The following is a 17,273-nucleotide window of genomic DNA, read 5'->3' as shown; positions in this document are numbered from 1 at the left end:
ACAACCAGCTCCTTTCCCCACAATCACATCGGCCCAAAAAGCTGAGATTAAAATGTACCCAATCTTCTGCTTCGGGCTTTTATAATATGCACAGTTATTTCTGTGAGGAGACAAGTCTAGCAAGACCTTGTATGTTTATTATTGCCAAACTGCAAAGGCAGAGGAGGGGAAAAAAGGGAGGGCAGTTCCCGCTTGTTGCCAGTGCAGTTACGGCTCTGTACAGGCCCTGGTTCGGCTGGGGGAGGAAGACCCAGCAGTCAGTGACCTTCTAGGATTTCAAAGAAAGCACCAGGCTGCATAGCCTGGAAGGTATTTAGGTCAGATTTAAGCAGCTGCAGAGAAAACAAACAGCCTTTTATAACTGTATAGCAAACCGCTCCTTCCTCTCTGAATCTGGCCTATGTGGCAAACACCCTAGAGCAGTAACAGAGGAAGATCTGGCACAGGGGCAAGGAGATACCAGCCCGCTGCACCAATGGACTCAGGTGTGAGCTCCCTGGGGCTCTGTGGCCCCATAAATCCATAAACACCTCAGCTAATGCCTAACATTGCTGCCTACCAGACACAGAGGGAGAAGCTCACTTAAGGATTTCATTGTGCCCCTGAGGCCTATTGCTTCTCCACATTATCCCACATTTTCAGGCCACGTTCCTGGAGTGCTGTCCAAAAGTGGTGGACCTTGCCTGAGGCACCCCTGCCCATGCTTCCCCATATTCGTTCCCCCACGCTGAGAGGGGGAGGGGGAGGCGATGCTAAACCCCACGCACAGGAGGCAAGCACTGAGTTCTGATCCGTGCCCACCTGCTTTAGGGTTTTCCCCAAAGCAAACAAAAACAGCCACGAGAGGCCATCCTGAAGGAGCACAGGGAGCGATCCAAGATACAGACCCCATAGCAGAGAGGTCCTAAGTCATTGCTGGACCTAGAAACAGGGGTTTCCTCAGCTGAGGAACCTGAGCCTCTAAATGAAGAAAAACAACTAGAAAGCAAGGAGGAGTATAGCTATGGGCTATAATTTTGTGAGCAGTTGTAGCAGAAGCATTGCAGGCTGGTACCATTTGACAGCGGTGACTGTTGCACTAGACTAATTTCCAGACTGGTCTGTTTTCCTGATGATCACAGGACAAAAGACGCTGTCACATTAATCATTGTTGCTTTGTTAAACATCTTATCTTGATTCAAAAACTGCTGATGGTTGGGAAGCTGCCACCACCCTAAGTAAACTCCTCAAGTACTTAACTACTTTCTCCATTATAAAATGTATACCTCATCTCTAGACTGTTTTTTCTTGTGCCATTGTTGAGCAGCTAGTACAGGAGGAAAAATTTAATCTTACATAGGTATATTTAGGCTTTGATCGTATCAGTCCTAAGCTCTCTTCCTCCATAAGATGTCTTTGATCCCCTTAACAGTCCTTAGAACTCTTGCGGGAAGCCTCTCCAACTTGTTAACATCCTGCTTGAATTGTAGATGTCAAAACTGGGAATTCTTTCACATCAGTAATCACATGCATGGAATTAGCAGATGCAATATAATCTCCCGCAATATAATCTCATTACACCTGCTCCACATTCCCTGCTTATACATCCGAGGATGGAATTAGCCTTTCTGACTGCAGTGTTGCACTGGAAGCTCACATTCAGCTACTCCTACATCGTGAGTCAAACCTTTGCTGGAGTCACTTCTTTCATGGACAGAGCTGCCAGACAAGAAGTGTGGCTTGCATTGAGTAACTTACCATTGGGCTGTTTCAAAAACACGTTATGTGCTTGTAGCAACTTTAACATTTTGACACTTGCTAGCTAGTCAATTTTCAGTCCAATTACTACAAAATTTGTTAATTTGGTATCATTCCAGTTTTTTAAAAATCAAAACACAGTGTAAGACTGTATCACATTCCTCGCTGGAGCCATATTATGTCAACAGCTTTTACATTTATCAGCCAAATCCATAACCCAAACCTATAATTTACATCTCCAAAAGTCACCAACTCAGTTTTATGGATTCTTTTCTACAAACGCATAAGACTTGGCATTTACTAGAACTCTTCCCCTGTTTTTAAATGATCCTTGTATGTGCCGTTTCCTTATTCTGTCTGAGGTCGATAAGGAGCTGGTAGGCCTGTAATTACAAGTGTCAGATTACTTCTGGTGTTCACTATTATTTCGTCTCAGCCTATGGGGAATCTGCCAGATTTTCAAAGTGAAGGAAGGCTAAGTCTAGACAAGAGCTGGAGAGAAACTCCTCTCCTTCCCCTGCTGATTCTCAATTAAATACATTAAAATAGGTGCTTACTCTAACAGTGTGTACAGGTTTTGTAGAGACCTGGAGAGTAGCTTGCCTAGCTAGTTAACCGAAACAGGCCCAAGGGATGGCAACGAGCAGAGACTCCTGAATCTGTCCCAAATAGAAAAGACTTTCTGATTAAGGAGGAAATGGAAAGCTGAGGCAGGAAAGCGTTTATTTGTATGATGGGTGTTCATATATAATTTATACGCAATAAATGTTTCTAGCTATTTCATTAGTTGCAAATAAAGTGATACAAATGTGCACCACTTGCAGCTGATGCATGGTGTGTGCCTGGGGCTGCTTGCAACTGAATGGCGGTGGTTCACATGGGGATGATTTAACACTCCAGCAGCTCCACTATCCAAATTCTGCTGCAGGTTAATCCCTGGAGCAGATGCACGCCACTTTTTCAACCACTCATAGCTTGGCTTATTAAGTTAAACTGCCAAAAATTTCCATTTAAACTATCACATTGGCCCCAGACTGTGGTGGGTAAAGAGCCAGCATCTATTTGTCTCTCCCACCTTCTGCAGGGCTGGAGCGCTCTGGGACAAGGAGTGCAACAGGCACGTGCCTGGAGCAAGGGGAGAGAAAACAACTTAAACCATCACAGTTTTTTTAGCTTAATACATCAGCAGCTATTTCAGGCATCAGAAACTCATTCACATCAGTGAAATTCAACAGAAAATTAGGGAAAACCAAAAGAAAAGTATGAGGTGCCTGGATGGGTCTATAGCTGTTGAGAAGAGCCTGGGATGGCAAGATCTCTCGGGTTGCAGGAATTAACATACTACCTCAACTCTTCCCACATAGGCAGCTCATTTAAACCCTTGTGACTCCCTGAGACCATCTCCGAGGCAAGCAAGGTTTGTGGATGGAGCTCAAGGGAGGGAGATGCCCACTGGGAAATGTCCGCAGGGCGCAGATCTGTGGTTCAGCCCCTCACTGAGGCCCCTCCTTCCCGTAAGTCCTGTTCTCCTTCCAGAACAAATCAAATTAGGGGATGAAGTCCTCACTTCCGCAACCTTGTACAGAGGGCAGGGATGAAAGGACAGCTTTCCTCAGGCAGGGGTACACCAAGCAGTGTGAATGACAAAGGGCAGAAGACCCATTAGAGATCCATGCACTGGGGAGGTGGGGGCTTCCCTGTAGTCATTAAGTGCCTCTCTGCTCCTGCCAACCCCACTGGGGGCTGCCCCAGCAGTGCCCGCACCCAATACCAACAGCTCTGCACTCACCAGATTTCCCTCGTCTCCTTGCAGGGATCCTTCCCCTGCTCTGGGCTGCTGGAGCCGAGAAGGAGCTGGTCCCTGTCCCAGAGCAGGAACTGCTCTGCGGGCCCCAACAGCACCCCAGACTACCTGCTGCCTGCAAACCCAAAGCCCAGGAGCCAGTGTGCTGGGGCAGGCTACATGATACATTTTGCCCTGTGATCACTTTTATTTTCCTGTCTACTATAGATTGCAGCATATGCTTACAATATGGGGCTTTATATAGAGGTATATCCTCTGTATATCCTCTGAAAGAAATCAGTTAAGCTAGCAATAGCATGCTTTTTTAATTGTGTAACTGCACAAGTGAGTTTGGGGTACAGGGCTATCACTAATAAATCACCAGAAATACATCAATATGTCAGTACTTCAGTGCTTGAATCCAACCAGCTATGGGGAATTTGTCCCTTGGTAGCAATCAATCTGATGTACTTAAAGTTTCCTCACCAGATCTGCAGCTAGCACAAACTGATCAATGCTGTTGCAAGTCAGCAGAGCGTAACAGCTTTGCATGTCCCAGTGTTCACCCTTGCAAGTCTACTCCTCCTTTGTAAGAACACAGAGGTTAAATTATCCTTTGCTAAGTACATGGGATATCTCAAACTAACTCCCAGTCTAATGTGATCCTCTGCAAGAAGCAATTCCACTGCAGTAGCCTGTGTCACTTCTTAGAAGCAGATGCAGCAAAATTAATTCTGTGAGCCATCCAAATTTTGCCATGCGTCCTGCATAGGGCCCTCCTCCTGGGGGGTGTTTTGCCATGTGGTGCGGGGGGAGATAAGCAGTCGTGTAAGATGCTGGGCTGCTCTTTCAGAGAGGTAAGTAGCATTGCTAGACAAAACATGAGGGACCTGGAGAAGGTCTCAACAACCTGGCTTTGACTAATAGGATGACAGTTCTGCTGCTGAGGAAGGGTCCAGGGCTGCATCCCAGTGCAACCTTTTCCACTTGGAGCTCTATCCCACATCACCTATCGCTGATGATTTCTGTGAGGAATTTTTTCTTTCCCATGAGGTGCCTGCTGATGGAGCCTCCTACCAGAAGTGACTTGGGGTGTCACAGGAGTCAGAATTCACTAGAGAACACATCCTTCCCACCCAAGCCCCAGAGGTCATCTCTGTGACTCGAAGCAAAGAGATCCCAGATCCTACTGGCTGCTGGAGTGGGGGAGAGGGCCCAAGGTGGTGGGGGAGAGGGTCCAAGACCTGTGAGTGGTGACACACATACCACCAGGGCAAGCATTTACAGCAGGATCCCAGGGTTATCCCAAACAAGGCTTATGCCCAAAACCTGGTATTAGGTAGAGGTCAGGGCTGCCAGATAAACAACTTTGGTAACTACCACCTACCTACAAGCTCTGTCCAGAGCTCTTGGCTGTTAACAAGCTCCCTGGGACCAGCTCTCAGCGTGTAGCACTCAGAGGATGTTGGCTGTGGGTACAAGTTCTCAGAAGTGAAGTTCCCCATGTCCCGGGGGACATGTGGCAGCCAAGGCCTGGGGACCGTGAAGGGGATACCCTGTGCTGTGCCTGCAGGGCTGGCTGGACAATGTTGCCACCTTGGGTGGGTTCATTCCACTGCTCCCCAGAAGTGGGTCTGGCTCACAAGGATGGGCTGTGTGTCATGCTTCAGGTCTGCATGCCTGATGCTCTCTCCTTTTCAGATTGCAGTTAAGTGGCAATGGATTTTCCTGGTCATGGCCTGTTGTCCCACCAACCAGAGAGGTTTGTGCAAGGTGTCCGCATCACTCTTGTTCCTGACACAGGGTCCTATTCCTCAAGAGCAATGCTATAGAAGAACCACAAGCCTAGCAGCCAGTGCCTAACAATTACACTGCTTCCTGGTGACTTGTCATGAATAAATCCCATCAATTCACAGAAAAGCCCTGCCCTCCATAACAGCAGCAGCAGAGTTTGATTATTGAGTACATTTTAGAAATCTGTTACACCAAGCTGTGTCTTGCTTTTCACCTTTTGTAATCGGACACCCAGCTCTGACAGTTACAGGAAAGAAGCTGTAGACGGTACTGTGGCCTCTCTCCCTCTGTGTGGGTCCCCAGGACTTGTGGTCTGCTTTCCTGCTCTTCCTCATTGGAGACCTAAGAAAAAGGAAAGCACTGGACTTTCTAAACCTATAACAATTCATGTTACAATTTCCTTTCTAATGGCTCACCTGGAGGGGAGATTGTGAGCTGCATAGCTCTCATTTCTTCTCTGTGATGGGTCCCCAAGGTTACCTTTCAATTGCTGTGGTGCAGAGCCTATTTTGCCAGGATGAGTTTGAGCTAGGCAGGAGAAAGAGGGCTGTAAGCTTCTATGCTGGTTTCTTTCGAGCTTTGCAGGCTGTTCTGAAAATGTATTGTGCAATTTAGGAGACTGATGTGCTGAACTGAGCAGAGAGTTTTCAATTACCAATATAAAAATGACTCCCTAAGAACAGACATTTATTCTGCTCTCTCCAACTGTTCCAGCAAGACATCCCACCGCTCACAGCGCAGTTTGACTTTGCTTTGTTTCACTGCTGAGTCCTTGACTGAAAGGGAATGGTTGTGGTCTGTGTTAGGCCTGGTAGACTCTGCCTGCTGGAGGGAATACAAGGCACCAGCAAGCAGTATTCCCAAACATACTCGGGTATTGACTTTCTTGAAGCCTGGTATAGGCAACCACCCCCATTCTGGGCAACTAATGAGGAAAACTGTGTAGAAACCTCTGTGGCTGAGGGGGGTCCATTTTTGCAGAAGAGGAGTGGAACGGCTAAGGTAGTGTCATCTGCTGTTTACCTGCTGCAGCTTGCCCCCCACCGTAGAGTCGGTTCACCGCAATGGGTCACAGTATGGGAGAGTGACTCGCGTCCCTGGAGCAACGCCATTCCAGCAAGCTTTAAGAGTTCAGACGAGTTTCTCCATCAGAGAGCGACAGAAGTTCAGCATTGGTGTCAAGTACCGAGCCTGTTTGATGTCCCTACGATGCCCCTGGGTCACAGTTAAAACGTCTCACACCGTGTCACTGCAGTACAGGCAGTTTCCCTTGTCAGTAATGTGTCTTCTGGAGGTAGCCAAGGACGCAGCTGTACCTCCATGACTGCAACTCCTCACAGGTCCCTATCATGCCCAGTAGGTTGATCGCAGCTTCAGACCCCACGGACATCCTTAACTCCTCATTCCCCTTACAGACCCCATCCGAACACAGGCTCTGTGCGAGGCACCGACCACCTCCTCAGAGCACCTGCCTGCTCCTGGCACCCAGGGGAGAGCTTGCAGAAGCTGGGTCCAGCCAGGGGGAGTCCAGGACCAGCTGGAGGAGGTGGAGGCTTACAGTTTCACCGGTTTGCGCAGGCAAGAGGCTTTGGGGTCTGGAGAAGGGGGCAGGCTGGGTTGCTGCGACTGGGGGAAGAGCCAGGCCAGGAGGAAAGCAAGTAGGAGCAGTGCTGCGGAGGGCTGCATGTTTGCCGGGATGGCCCCTTGCTGCAGGGCCAAGGGTGGGGAGTGGTGGGGAACCGGGAAATGCTCCCCCGGCAGGGGAGGCCGCGCGGCTGTGCCCCCACCCGCTCACCACCCCGTTTCCCAGCAGGGCCCCCGGAGCCGTGAGGTCATGAGGGAGGACAAAGATGGCGGCACTCCCCCCCTCGGGCCGTGGCGGCCCCGGGCCGGCGGAGCGGCAGGAGGCGGAGGCCCGGGGCGCCCCGGGGAGGCGGGGAGCAGGGCGGTGCAGCCGGCCCGGTCCGCCCCACCGCCGGGCTGCGCCCTCTTGCCGCGGCCTTGCTCTGCTGTCCCGGCCAGACAGAGCGGTAGGAGGGGGCCGGGGCGCAGCGTGCGGCGCGGGGAGGGGGAGCGGGGCCGGGGCGGCCGCCAGCAGCCGCGGCGCTCCGGGGGTAGCTCTCGGCACCGGACGGCGGGGGGTCCCCGGCCAGCCCTTCCCTGAAGCCGGGACCAGCTGCCCAAAAGCGCCCTGAGGCGAAGGCCCGGGTGTAGCCCTTCCTTCCCACCTGGGGAGGCCCCCACTCCGGAGCCGGGGGACCCCAGGGCCGGGGCCCTGCTGGGCCCCGGCAGGGCGGGCCCGGGGAGGGCGATCAGGCTGTGCCACGAGCCCAGGTCGTCAGGCAGGTCTGTGAGGAAGGGGCAGGTCCATGGTCGAGCCAGGAAGTCAGCCCACGGTTGTCAGGATCCGGCCCGGCAAGGGCAGCCGGGGGTCAGACGCAGCCCCGTGATCAGTAGGCAGCACCGTAGTTCCCGGGGCTAGGGCATTGCTGCTGGAGACCAGCACTCTGGCAGTATTGCTGGGCCTGCTCCTGGGCTGAGCTTAAATAGGCTCATGGGCAGGAGGGAAGGATGTAGGGGAGGCCCCAGGTGTGGCTGATTGGGACCATTAGGGCCTTTAAGTGCTCTCAAGGCCCTGACAGCAACCTTTCCTCTCAGCCTGCCCCCTCTGTCCTCACACCTTACAGAGGTATGGGCTCAGAAGGGACTTGCTGTAGAGTTATTTAATTGCTGTGCGGTCTCAGAGGGCTATTTAAGGGAGCAGACACCTGAGACAAGTCTCTGGGAGGGGGATATTTTATGAGAGACTTGGGGGTAGGGATAGTCAGGCTGCCCATGAGGGGCCCCAGGGGTCAGAAGGGCTTGGGGGTAAAGGGCAGATACTCAAACCACACCTGGAAGATCCCCAGAGGCTGGGTAGTGCTGGGGGGTTCACTCAGGAGCCTGAGCTTGAGTAAGGGTCAGACGTAGCTCAGTGATTGCCAGGCAGATCTGCAGTGATGAGACAGGTTTGAAGTCGAGCAGGTGCGTGGCAGGTTGTGGACCCGTATCTCATGCAGGGTCCCTGGCCCTGAGGGGTGTGGGGGGGGGTGGCAGCAGTGACATGCTGTGTGGCATGTAGCCAGCTGCTGTCTTGAAGGTAGCGACTGGTGAAGGAGGGGAAGCACCAAGGTAAAAGAGGAGAAGGTGGTAACGGTCTAGTACTGGAGGCAGCATCCTTATTCCCAAAATTGTCTTTTTAGTCCAGGACAGGTACCTGGCTGACTGCAGCTAGCTGGGGGAATTCTGCATGGTTCCCTGTTGCCAGATCTCCCACGCTTTCTGGTCAGGTTGCAGATGCTGCAGAGATAGAGGAGGTTTTCTCCTCCTTTATAGGGAAAGCTCGTTTCTTTCTAGGAGCATCGCTAGTACGTGCTGGGAGGAGGATTCCCCAAACAGGCAGGCAGGGACAGCAGCTTGGGATGTTGAATGGGGAGCTATAAATCAGCAAGCTGCTAATTAAGACCACAGGAGGCTGGTGAGTTACTAAAGACCTGTATTACTCTTTTCAGAGCTCTGGGCCATTAACAAGAACCCTGGGACCTACTCTGAGCACGTGGCTCTCCGGGGACATCACTTGCGAGCACTCTATTTTGGGCATGTTCTCAGAGTTGAAGTTCCCTGTGCCCTGGGGCCACGTGGCAGTGAAGGCCTGGGGACCCTCAGAGGGACACCCTGTGCTGTGCTTGCACGGCTGGCTGGACAATGCCAACACCTTTGACAAGCTCATTCCACTGCTCCCCAGAGGTGGGTCTGGCTCATCAGGATGGTTCTTGTTGTGGTGCAGGGCTGCACATCTGATACTTTCTCCCTTTCAGATTGCTATTATGTGGCAATGGATTTTTCTGGCCATGGCTTGTCATCCCACCGACCTGCAGGTTCCCCCTACCATTTTCTGGATTATGTGAGCGATGTGCGACGGGTGGCAGCAGGTGGGTGGTTGAAGGCACCCTTGTGGGGATGTTTGTGCGGAGGGTGCTATATTGCTCCTGCTCCTTGGAACAAGCAGGCAGCATTTACTGCCAGCAGAAGGGTCAGTTCCCTCTGCTTCTCCCCAGCCTGATGTTAGCTGGTGCTTTGTGACCACAGACAGTATCCCTTTTTCTCACTGTTTTATGAGAGGAAGAAATAGTAAGCCCTGGGAAGCAAGTGTTTCTGTACTAAAAAGCAGTAGTGGTGAAAGTGGAGGATGCAACTAAATAGTTTTGACGGACTGACTTTCTGTAAGCAGCCAGTGACCTCTAACCAGTGTTAGGTGTAAGTTGGAGACTCTTCTGGTTCTCCCCAATGAGAGCTTGCTGCTTGCTTTAGTATCATACAAAGAAACCTGAAAACCAAGGTGCCTTGGACTTCTAATAACTCCTGATCTAACTGCCCATCTGTATGCTGATCTTGTGGGAGGTTGGGGCATGAGCAGTTTTGCATCCCTCATTCAGAATACACAGAGCCTTTAGAAGTTCTTTGACGTGCCAGAGGGTAGAACACATCGTTCAGTGAGATATATTTCAGATGGGCAGCACTGATAAAGCAGTATTTTCCCATAAGCCTCTCAGAGTGCCCTGAAAATGGACTGAAGAGCCTGATGTGCTAAATTGTGCAGAGAGCTTTCACTTAGAATAATCATACTTTCCTCAATGCAGTGGACCTGACTCTGTGTCCTCACGGCTCTTGTGGAATGCCCTGCAGCAGGATGCTCTGTCAAGGTCTCTCTCTTCCAGCAGATGCTGCCCAGTCAGGCTCCTTTGCTTCTTGCCAGTCTTGTATCTGTCAATGAATGGGAATTTGCTGTAGTTTGTTTGCCATACAGAGAGAGCTTGAGAGCTGCATGACTTAACTACCAAGGAAATGAGGTGGTGGATGTTGGTTTTATTTAAAACTGGCCTACTTAGCCACCTCGTTTCTGGATTAGGAAGCAAATTAAGCAGTGCAAAAGCCCTCCCAGGAGAAGGGGCCCATGTTGGTGGAGAAGCAGCAAGATGCCACTGCTCTGCTTTCTAATGCAGCACTGTCTGTTTTTGTCTGTTGCCACTTAGCCTTGCAGTGGAGACGGTTCACCCTTATGGGTCACAGTATGGGTAAGTGGCTCTTGTCCTTGTAAGCTGTGAGATTATTTGAAATAGGAGTAGATAATTAATTTACAAGACATGCTGCTAGGAGCTGGGTTGGAATATTTATTATATTGTGTCAAGTACCAGGTTCCTGCTTGAGTGATTCAAAAATCTGTGCTCTCGTTTGAAATGCCTCTGCTTTCAAGACCCTGTAGTACAAACAGGGGTAACTCTTGCTGTGGGCCTTTTTCCCATGCCCAGGAAGGAACAGGGATGGGCAAAGAGGGGTGGTCTATGGCAGGAGAATTCGCAGCAGACCTTCCTGCCTGGTCCCCACAAGGCCACAAAGCCTGGGGACAGCAGTGCCCTTGGTGGGTCATGGAGGTTGCTGAGGGGAAACTGACTCCAGGCTCTATCCCTTTGTGCTTGGGACGTGATTGGGATTTGCCACGATTTGGGTTTTGCTCCCCAGGGCTGCTCTGGCCATAGCTCACAGTACCTGCACACCGTACTGTTTTAACTAGTAACTCCTCCCTGGCCTTTGGTGTCTGAAAGGGAGATGGGGATGGTGCAGGAGGGGAGTGCAGCTGGCCAATAGCCCTGCTCTCTGCCTGCATCCTGCCTCCTGGGAGAGCTTTACTCTGTAGCTGAGGTTTTGTTCCTTGGTACAATATGCATTTGTGCTTCTAAGGCAGCTCCTGCTGTGGGGAAGGGGAGTTTCTGTTACTGGGGGGGTATCCAGTGCATAACTGAGCACACCTCCTTCCTTTGCAGGTGGGGCTGTAGCAGGAATGGTGAGTAAAGCATCCTTTCTTCATGGGGTTTGCGATTTCTGCAGCTGGAACAACAAATGGGAGAGGAATGAAGGGACAGACTGTGTGGGACTTGGATCTCGGGAGGAGAGGCCCTTCCCTGACTCCCTCTCCAGTGTAGCAGGATGAAAACATCACTCAATGCTCAGCTTTTCTCTTTCTCTCATATTGTTTCATGTCTCCTCAGTTCTGTTTCCTTTATCCTGAGATGGTGGACAAGCTGATCCTGCTGGAAAATCTTGGCTTTCTGCTAGCTCCAGAGGTTAGATTTCACACGTCCTTCCCCCCCTCCCCCCCCCTTTTTAAAATAAAAAATATAAAATTTTTTTCTTTCCCTCATTTTTTCAGAGAAAGCACTGATGTGACCAGTTCCTGGCAGGTCACAGAAGTCTCAGGGCTCTTCCTTTTGGCAGGCACAGGTCTGCTCCTTGTTGCATGGACTGAAGTCCCTACCTAGGGTGGCCCTTGGGGGACACTTGGTAGTGCTCCACATCCTGCAGTCCCTTAGCACCAAAAGTCACTTGTCTGTGCCATGCCCTTGTACAAAGGGAACTGGAACCTCTGTCGAAGCAACTGCCAGCCGAGGTTGTCTTTTTGCCAACAGCTTGTTGGGTGACCTGGGTGCAAGATTGGTGGATTTCTTTTTTCTGTTCCTGGCAGGACAAAAAGCTACATTCCCAGCCTGCCATCATCACTACCAGATGCTGGGGCTTTGGTTGGCAGAAGTGGGACAGAAGCCCAGGGTCAGAGAGACGAAAGATACCAAATTGCCCTTGTTCTTTTGGACAGTTGTCCTCAACTCAAAAGTGAGGTAGGAGAGTGTAGAAAAGATTGCAGGGGTAAAAAGTTAGTAAGTTCTTTACAGTAGTGCTTAGCTTTCTGTTCCTACCTTGCCTTTTAAGTATTGCTGTTCCCTTTTCCCCAGAAATGGGTATTTTTAATATGATGTGCATAACTGGTACCACTTCTGAGGGATGCTGAAGGCTGAAATGCCCTCTTCTACGTTCTGATAAGGGGTAAAACGATTCAGAAGAGAGGGGTTACTCCTGTTCCCTACCTCTCTTTATTTCAGGACACTGAGGCATGGCTGAAATCAAAACGGATGGTGATTGACAGATTACTGAGTCTAGAGGCAAAGCAGCAAACTCCCAAAGCTCATAGCCCTGAAGCAGCGTTGCAGAGGTGGGTTCCCATCTGTTCTCTTCATTTGCTGCCTGCCTTCACCTTGGTCAGAGTTACAGCTGCTTGAACTAGAAGGGGAAACTGTCCCTGCACTTCCCCTTTGAAGTCCGCCTCTGGAATTTCAGCAAGACCTTTTGCTTCTGCTGCCAGAAGCTGCTGCTTCTTCCTGCTCCTTGCTGAAGCAGCCCGAGAGCTCGCTGTCACCTTGTCACGCCATTTTTGCTTTGCTTCCTCCCTTCTCCAGCAAAACAATCTCTCTGCCATGTCTCCCCCAGGCTCTTAGAAGCAAACAGACATCTGACAGCAGAGGGTGGGGCAATCCTACTGCAGCGAGGAGCAACTGAGACACCCGCTGGTAAGGGGCTGCGTGGAGACAGGGCTCATCACAGTGCTGGGCCAATGCTGGGTGTGGGAAGGGAGCGCTGCCAACAGCCATTGTCTTCCACAGGGTACAGGGTGCCCTAGCTACATGTTTACACAGCCTGAATGGGATCAATTAGGTCTGGAGGCAGAGCCCTCCGTTCCCAGCAACTGGTGTTGGTACTTGAGTGCTAGGATGGCTGAAGAAAAATCAAAAAGAGGGAAAATCTGAATTAATCCTATTCCTCTTGTCTCAGAAAGTCTTGGGCAGACCCCAAAGGTGAGGAGGAGAGCAACTCCTGCTCCTGTGAGACACGAAAACCTTGTTTTTTCATTCCAGGGCTGGTGTTTAACAGAGATATGAGAGTCCGTACGGTGAGCATTGCTCTTCTGATATGTCCCCTGCTGCTTCTGAACCCTGAGCTTACAGAAAACTCAGATAGTGGAGGCCCACTCACTAAGCCCAGGCCCTACCTCCACCCAACTGTTTACTTTCTGCTTCACTAATTCCCACATCTCTTGTAAATGCTGCTGTTAAAAGAGCCTGCACTCAATCATTAACTGACTCAGCTTACAGAGTCACTGGAAAATGTTACAGATTTTTTTAGCAGTTCCTCTGCCCCAGGACCTCCTGGCCACATTTTCCTGCTGTTATAACTCTTCAGGCAGCAGATGGATGGATGCTTTAGGTCAACTTCTTTGTCAGGTTCACCTGTGTAAGAAGGGGAGAGAGAGTGGAGCAAAGTCCTTATGTTTGATGTGCCACTTTTGAGCAAGAAGGGCTTCCTCTACCCGTGCTACTGCCAGGCTATGAAAGCCAGAGTAGTGTACTGTCTCCTTTTTAGTAAAAGGATTTTTAAAGCTTTTTCTGTGCTATGAGATCATTCCCATATGTGCTGCATCCCAGCAGGCAGCATTGTTGGCAGCGCTGAAATGCAGCTGGACAGAAGGAGCCTTTGCAGAGCCAGCTACTCTTGTGTGCAGCCTGGCTGCCTGTCATGTCCCAGCACGGCAGCTTCGGGGCTGCAGCCACTTCTGCCTTCAGAGCCAGTAGTGCGGCAGGGTCAGGGGCACCCTCTGCCCCCAGCTGCTGCCCCTGACCTTTGCCGCTCTATCTTTGCACCTGCAGCAGAGTCGAGAGTCCTTTACGGTGGAGCAGTGCGTGAAACTCCTGCAGAAGATTCAAGACCGCGTTCTCATCATTATGTAAGTGAAGCACAAGCCAAACAAACCCTTGCTGCCTCCCTGCAGTGCTGGGTGGCAGGGATGAAGGTTAGAAAGGAATCCTTTGCTACCCCCTCCTCTGCAGCGGCCGCCCAGACCTTCAGGCCAGTTGGCACAACAGTACAGCCTCACATGTGAGAAGCATTTACCAGTTCCCCACCACTGCCCTGGGCTGGGCAGACTCCTGGAGCAGGCAGAGAGCAGCTGGCATGCCCGCCTCCTGGCCTGGCACTGCATTTTCAGGCTGGACCTCCCTGGTGCAAGGCTGACCGAGGAAATGTCTGACCTGCCCTATCCTCCCCACACTCAGGCCTTCATGCTGCTGTCCCACGACTTTCTGTCCCTTGGCCCTACAGCAAGGGACCATCCTGGCAAACACATGACCCTCCACAACACTACTTCTACTTGCTTTCCTCCTGGCCTGACTCTTCCCCCAGTCACAGCAACCCAGCCTGCCCCCTTCTCTCCAGACCCTGAAACCTCTTGCCTGAGCAAACAGGTGAAACCACAGAAGTCTCCACCTCCTCCAGATGATCCTGGAGCCCCTGGCTGGACCCAGCTCTTGCAAGCTCTCCCCTGCGGTGCCTGGGGCAGGGAGAAGCTGTTGGGAGGTAGCCAGTGGCTTGCACAGAGCCCCACAAGCTGTTCTATCTGGGTGGGTAGCTGGTTCTGTCAGTCCTCCTCTGCATTTTTCCCCTCTCCTTGGAGGGCAAGATGTGCAGGGTTCTGGCTACCTTGGCGTGCGTGGTGCTGTTAAAAGACTCTCTAGGAAATGAGAGGAAGTCTGGAAGTTGAGAAATGAGGTGCAGTTTTCGCTTCCCTGGTCTGTCAAAATCGTAAGAGATTAAGGATTTTCCTGTTTGTCCAGAAATGCAACACCATGGTGAGGACAAGTCCTCTAGGCCATACAGAGTACATGCCTTCGAGCCTGGGATGTCACCTTGTCCCATCACCTGCAGCACGGTAGGAGACAGCATGATTTTAGCTCTGCAGGAGGTCTAATGCTGTCTTCTCCAGGACTGCCCTGGTACCTTCCTCTCCCAGCAGGGAATGCCCTGTTTAAAACAGCAGCATGGAGTAGGGAAAGGGACAGAGGGAAAACATAGAAGCTGGCTGGAAGGAAAAAGAGCAGAAGACAGGGTGGGGGCAGGGAATGATGTACTCAGACCAGTTAAGGAGCCACCCCTGGGGGGATACTATTTAACCAGTCTCTGATACTACTAGGCAGTCACCCAAGGTTTTAAACAGTTTGATAGAAAATAGCTGCTTAGACAAGCTGTGTGGTGCTCTTCTGACTACCATGTATGACCCCGTAACCCTGCTGTTTACAAGCAGCCTGGAAAGGGCAGTTGGGTCTGTTGCCCCACTGTCTTGGGGACGCTGCTTCTGCCCAGGACAGCAGCAGAGACAAACGGAGGCACGCTATGTGCTGTACTAAGCCTTGCTGTTGCTTTTCAGAGCAAAAGATGGACTCTTGGTACCGCACAAGCTAGACAGCAGAAATCACTTTGTGAAAGGCCTACGGGAGGCGTTCGAGTCTACCCTCAAAGAGGTGAGAGCAAACTCCATCCTTGCACCTCCACTCTTTACACCACCAACCTGAGAGCAGCAGCTCGGAAGCAGCTCACCGTGGTGGACACCCCCCACTAGCTGATTTGTTCTTAACGGCACAGCCCTCACATGGAGAGGAAGCCAACTTTGCCCCTGCTGCCGAAGTCCCAAGTCAGTACTGCCCCCTGGACCCAGCTCTTCCCTAGTCCTTCTGTGCCTGTCCTGCCTCCACCTGCCACTCCCCTCCCCTCCCACCCCTGCGAGCGCCACACAGCAAGCACAGCTTGCCTGAGAGAGCATTTTCCTGGTCCACATCTTCTTATGTCCTCTCCCTCCAGCACATCCAGCTAGTAGAGGTGCCTGGAAGTCATTTTGTGCACCTGAATGAACCTGAAATGGTGTCTGGGATCATCAGCAACTTCCTGACAGCACAGAACGCCAGACCCAGGCTCTAGGAAGAAAGATCACTGCTGCAGCAATCTGGGAGAACAGGGAACTGAAAAGCAGGCTCTGGAAGAATTGTCACCATTCCTACCTCACCTCTAATATCAGTTTCATGATACCCTTCCCTAAGCTTAGCTCACTGCAGGGTGGAAGCAGGTCTGCCAGGGGTTCCCTGGAGGAGAGCTGAGCAAAATATCTCAGTTGTCAAAGGGAAAAGGAATCTTTCCTCCAATTCCAGCTCTGTGCGTACAGGGATAGAGGCCCACAGCACCCTTCCCCTTGCTTGCTCCTAACTTGCACCCTGAAATGGAGCAGGAATACAGGCAGAGGCATCCTCTGTGAGAGCAGCAGCACCAGCTGTAACATTGCAAGGGGTAAGGTGGCTCACCTCACTTCCTCCCTGAGGATGATGCGACCAGTCTCCTTAGATCTACTGAAAAAAAAAGGAAAGTGTTCTGCTTCTCTGCTTACTTCCATGTGTGCCTGAGCTCAGAGGGCCTCAGTGTCTGTTCTACTCTGAGAGCAGCTGCTTGTTTAAAAATCAGCTTAAATAAGAGCTCACCTGGGCACAGAGGGCCATTTCAATGAACTCCCAGGAAATGAGTCACTAATCCTTCTAGCTGAAGCAGCTGGGAGAACTACTAATAATGCAAAAGTTGGCAGAGATTATTTCTGTCCTTCTAAATAAAGATTAATCTCCAACGTTAACTCTCTCTTCTTGACTGAATAGGAGTGAACTCCCTTTCTTTTGGGATGCTCACCCAAGCAGCTAAAACGTCAGTCTTAGGAGGCGGTGATTTTTACATGCATTCTGCTTTAGATATGGCATATTAAGGATCCATCTGTCTCCTTGTTAAACTGATGCAAAAAGCTAACTGAAACAAGCAGGCCTGGCAGTCTCCCCACGCAATGGAAGCTGCATTTGCAGTGGATTTTCTAGGGCAGGGTAAATCCATTTTAACCCAGCTCTGTGGAATTTACCAGCATTTCCACCTTACACTCATGGTCATGCCCATATCAAGGCTGCAGGCCATAAAAGAAATGTGTAGAAGTCTGGGGGTGGGTGGGTTACAGCCCCTTTCTGATCACAGAGTGCACTGGGGTAAACAATCATCAAGTCTGAAGCTGCACAAATGTTATATGGGCAGTACAAAAGTATTGCCCTGCAGCTGGATGCACCTGTTGCCATCCTTACCTGCCTCTTGTGGGACGGTGACAGGTTAAGTGGAAATGGACCTTGGCGAGTCTGGTTTCTCCCTCTAAAGCCAGGCTGCTGTCTCACCTTGGTCCAGGCACAGC

At 51.1% G+C, this 17,273-nt stretch overlaps 1 protein-coding gene across 2 annotated transcripts; it reads left to right on the top strand.

The window, feature by feature from the left end:
- The first annotated feature begins 7,307 nt into the window (after positions 1-7,307).
- SERHL2 (serine hydrolase like 2) lies at positions 7,308-16,655 on the top strand. Of its 2 annotated transcripts, XM_059816510.1 has the most exons (12): positions 7,308-7,344; positions 8,866-9,100; positions 9,172-9,285; positions 10,387-10,428; positions 11,176-11,195; positions 11,401-11,475; positions 12,286-12,395; positions 12,671-12,750; positions 13,096-13,130; positions 13,885-13,961; positions 15,438-15,531; positions 15,869-16,655. In XM_059816510.1, the coding sequence occupies exons 2-12, from the start codon at positions 8,953-8,955 to the stop codon at positions 15,983-15,985; spliced, it is 912 nt and encodes a 303-aa protein (XP_059672493.1). In that variant the 5' UTR covers positions 7,308-7,344; positions 8,866-8,952; the 3' UTR covers positions 15,986-16,655. The 2 variants fall into 2 exon arrangements, with proteins under 2 accessions (XP_059672493.1, XP_059672494.1); XM_059816511.1 differs by lacking the exon at positions 13,096-13,130 and having other exon boundaries at positions 15,869-15,949.
- The last annotated feature ends 618 nt before the right edge of the window (positions 16,656-17,273 follow it).

Source organism: Gavia stellata, chromosome 4 (genome assembly GCF_030936135.1).
Source record: "Gavia stellata isolate bGavSte3 chromosome 4, bGavSte3.hap2, whole genome shotgun sequence".
NCBI lineage: Eukaryota > Metazoa > Chordata > Aves > Gaviiformes > Gaviidae > Gavia > Gavia stellata.
The sequence above is the reverse complement of the archived record's forward strand: the minus strand, read 5'-3'. Positions and strand labels throughout refer to the sequence as shown.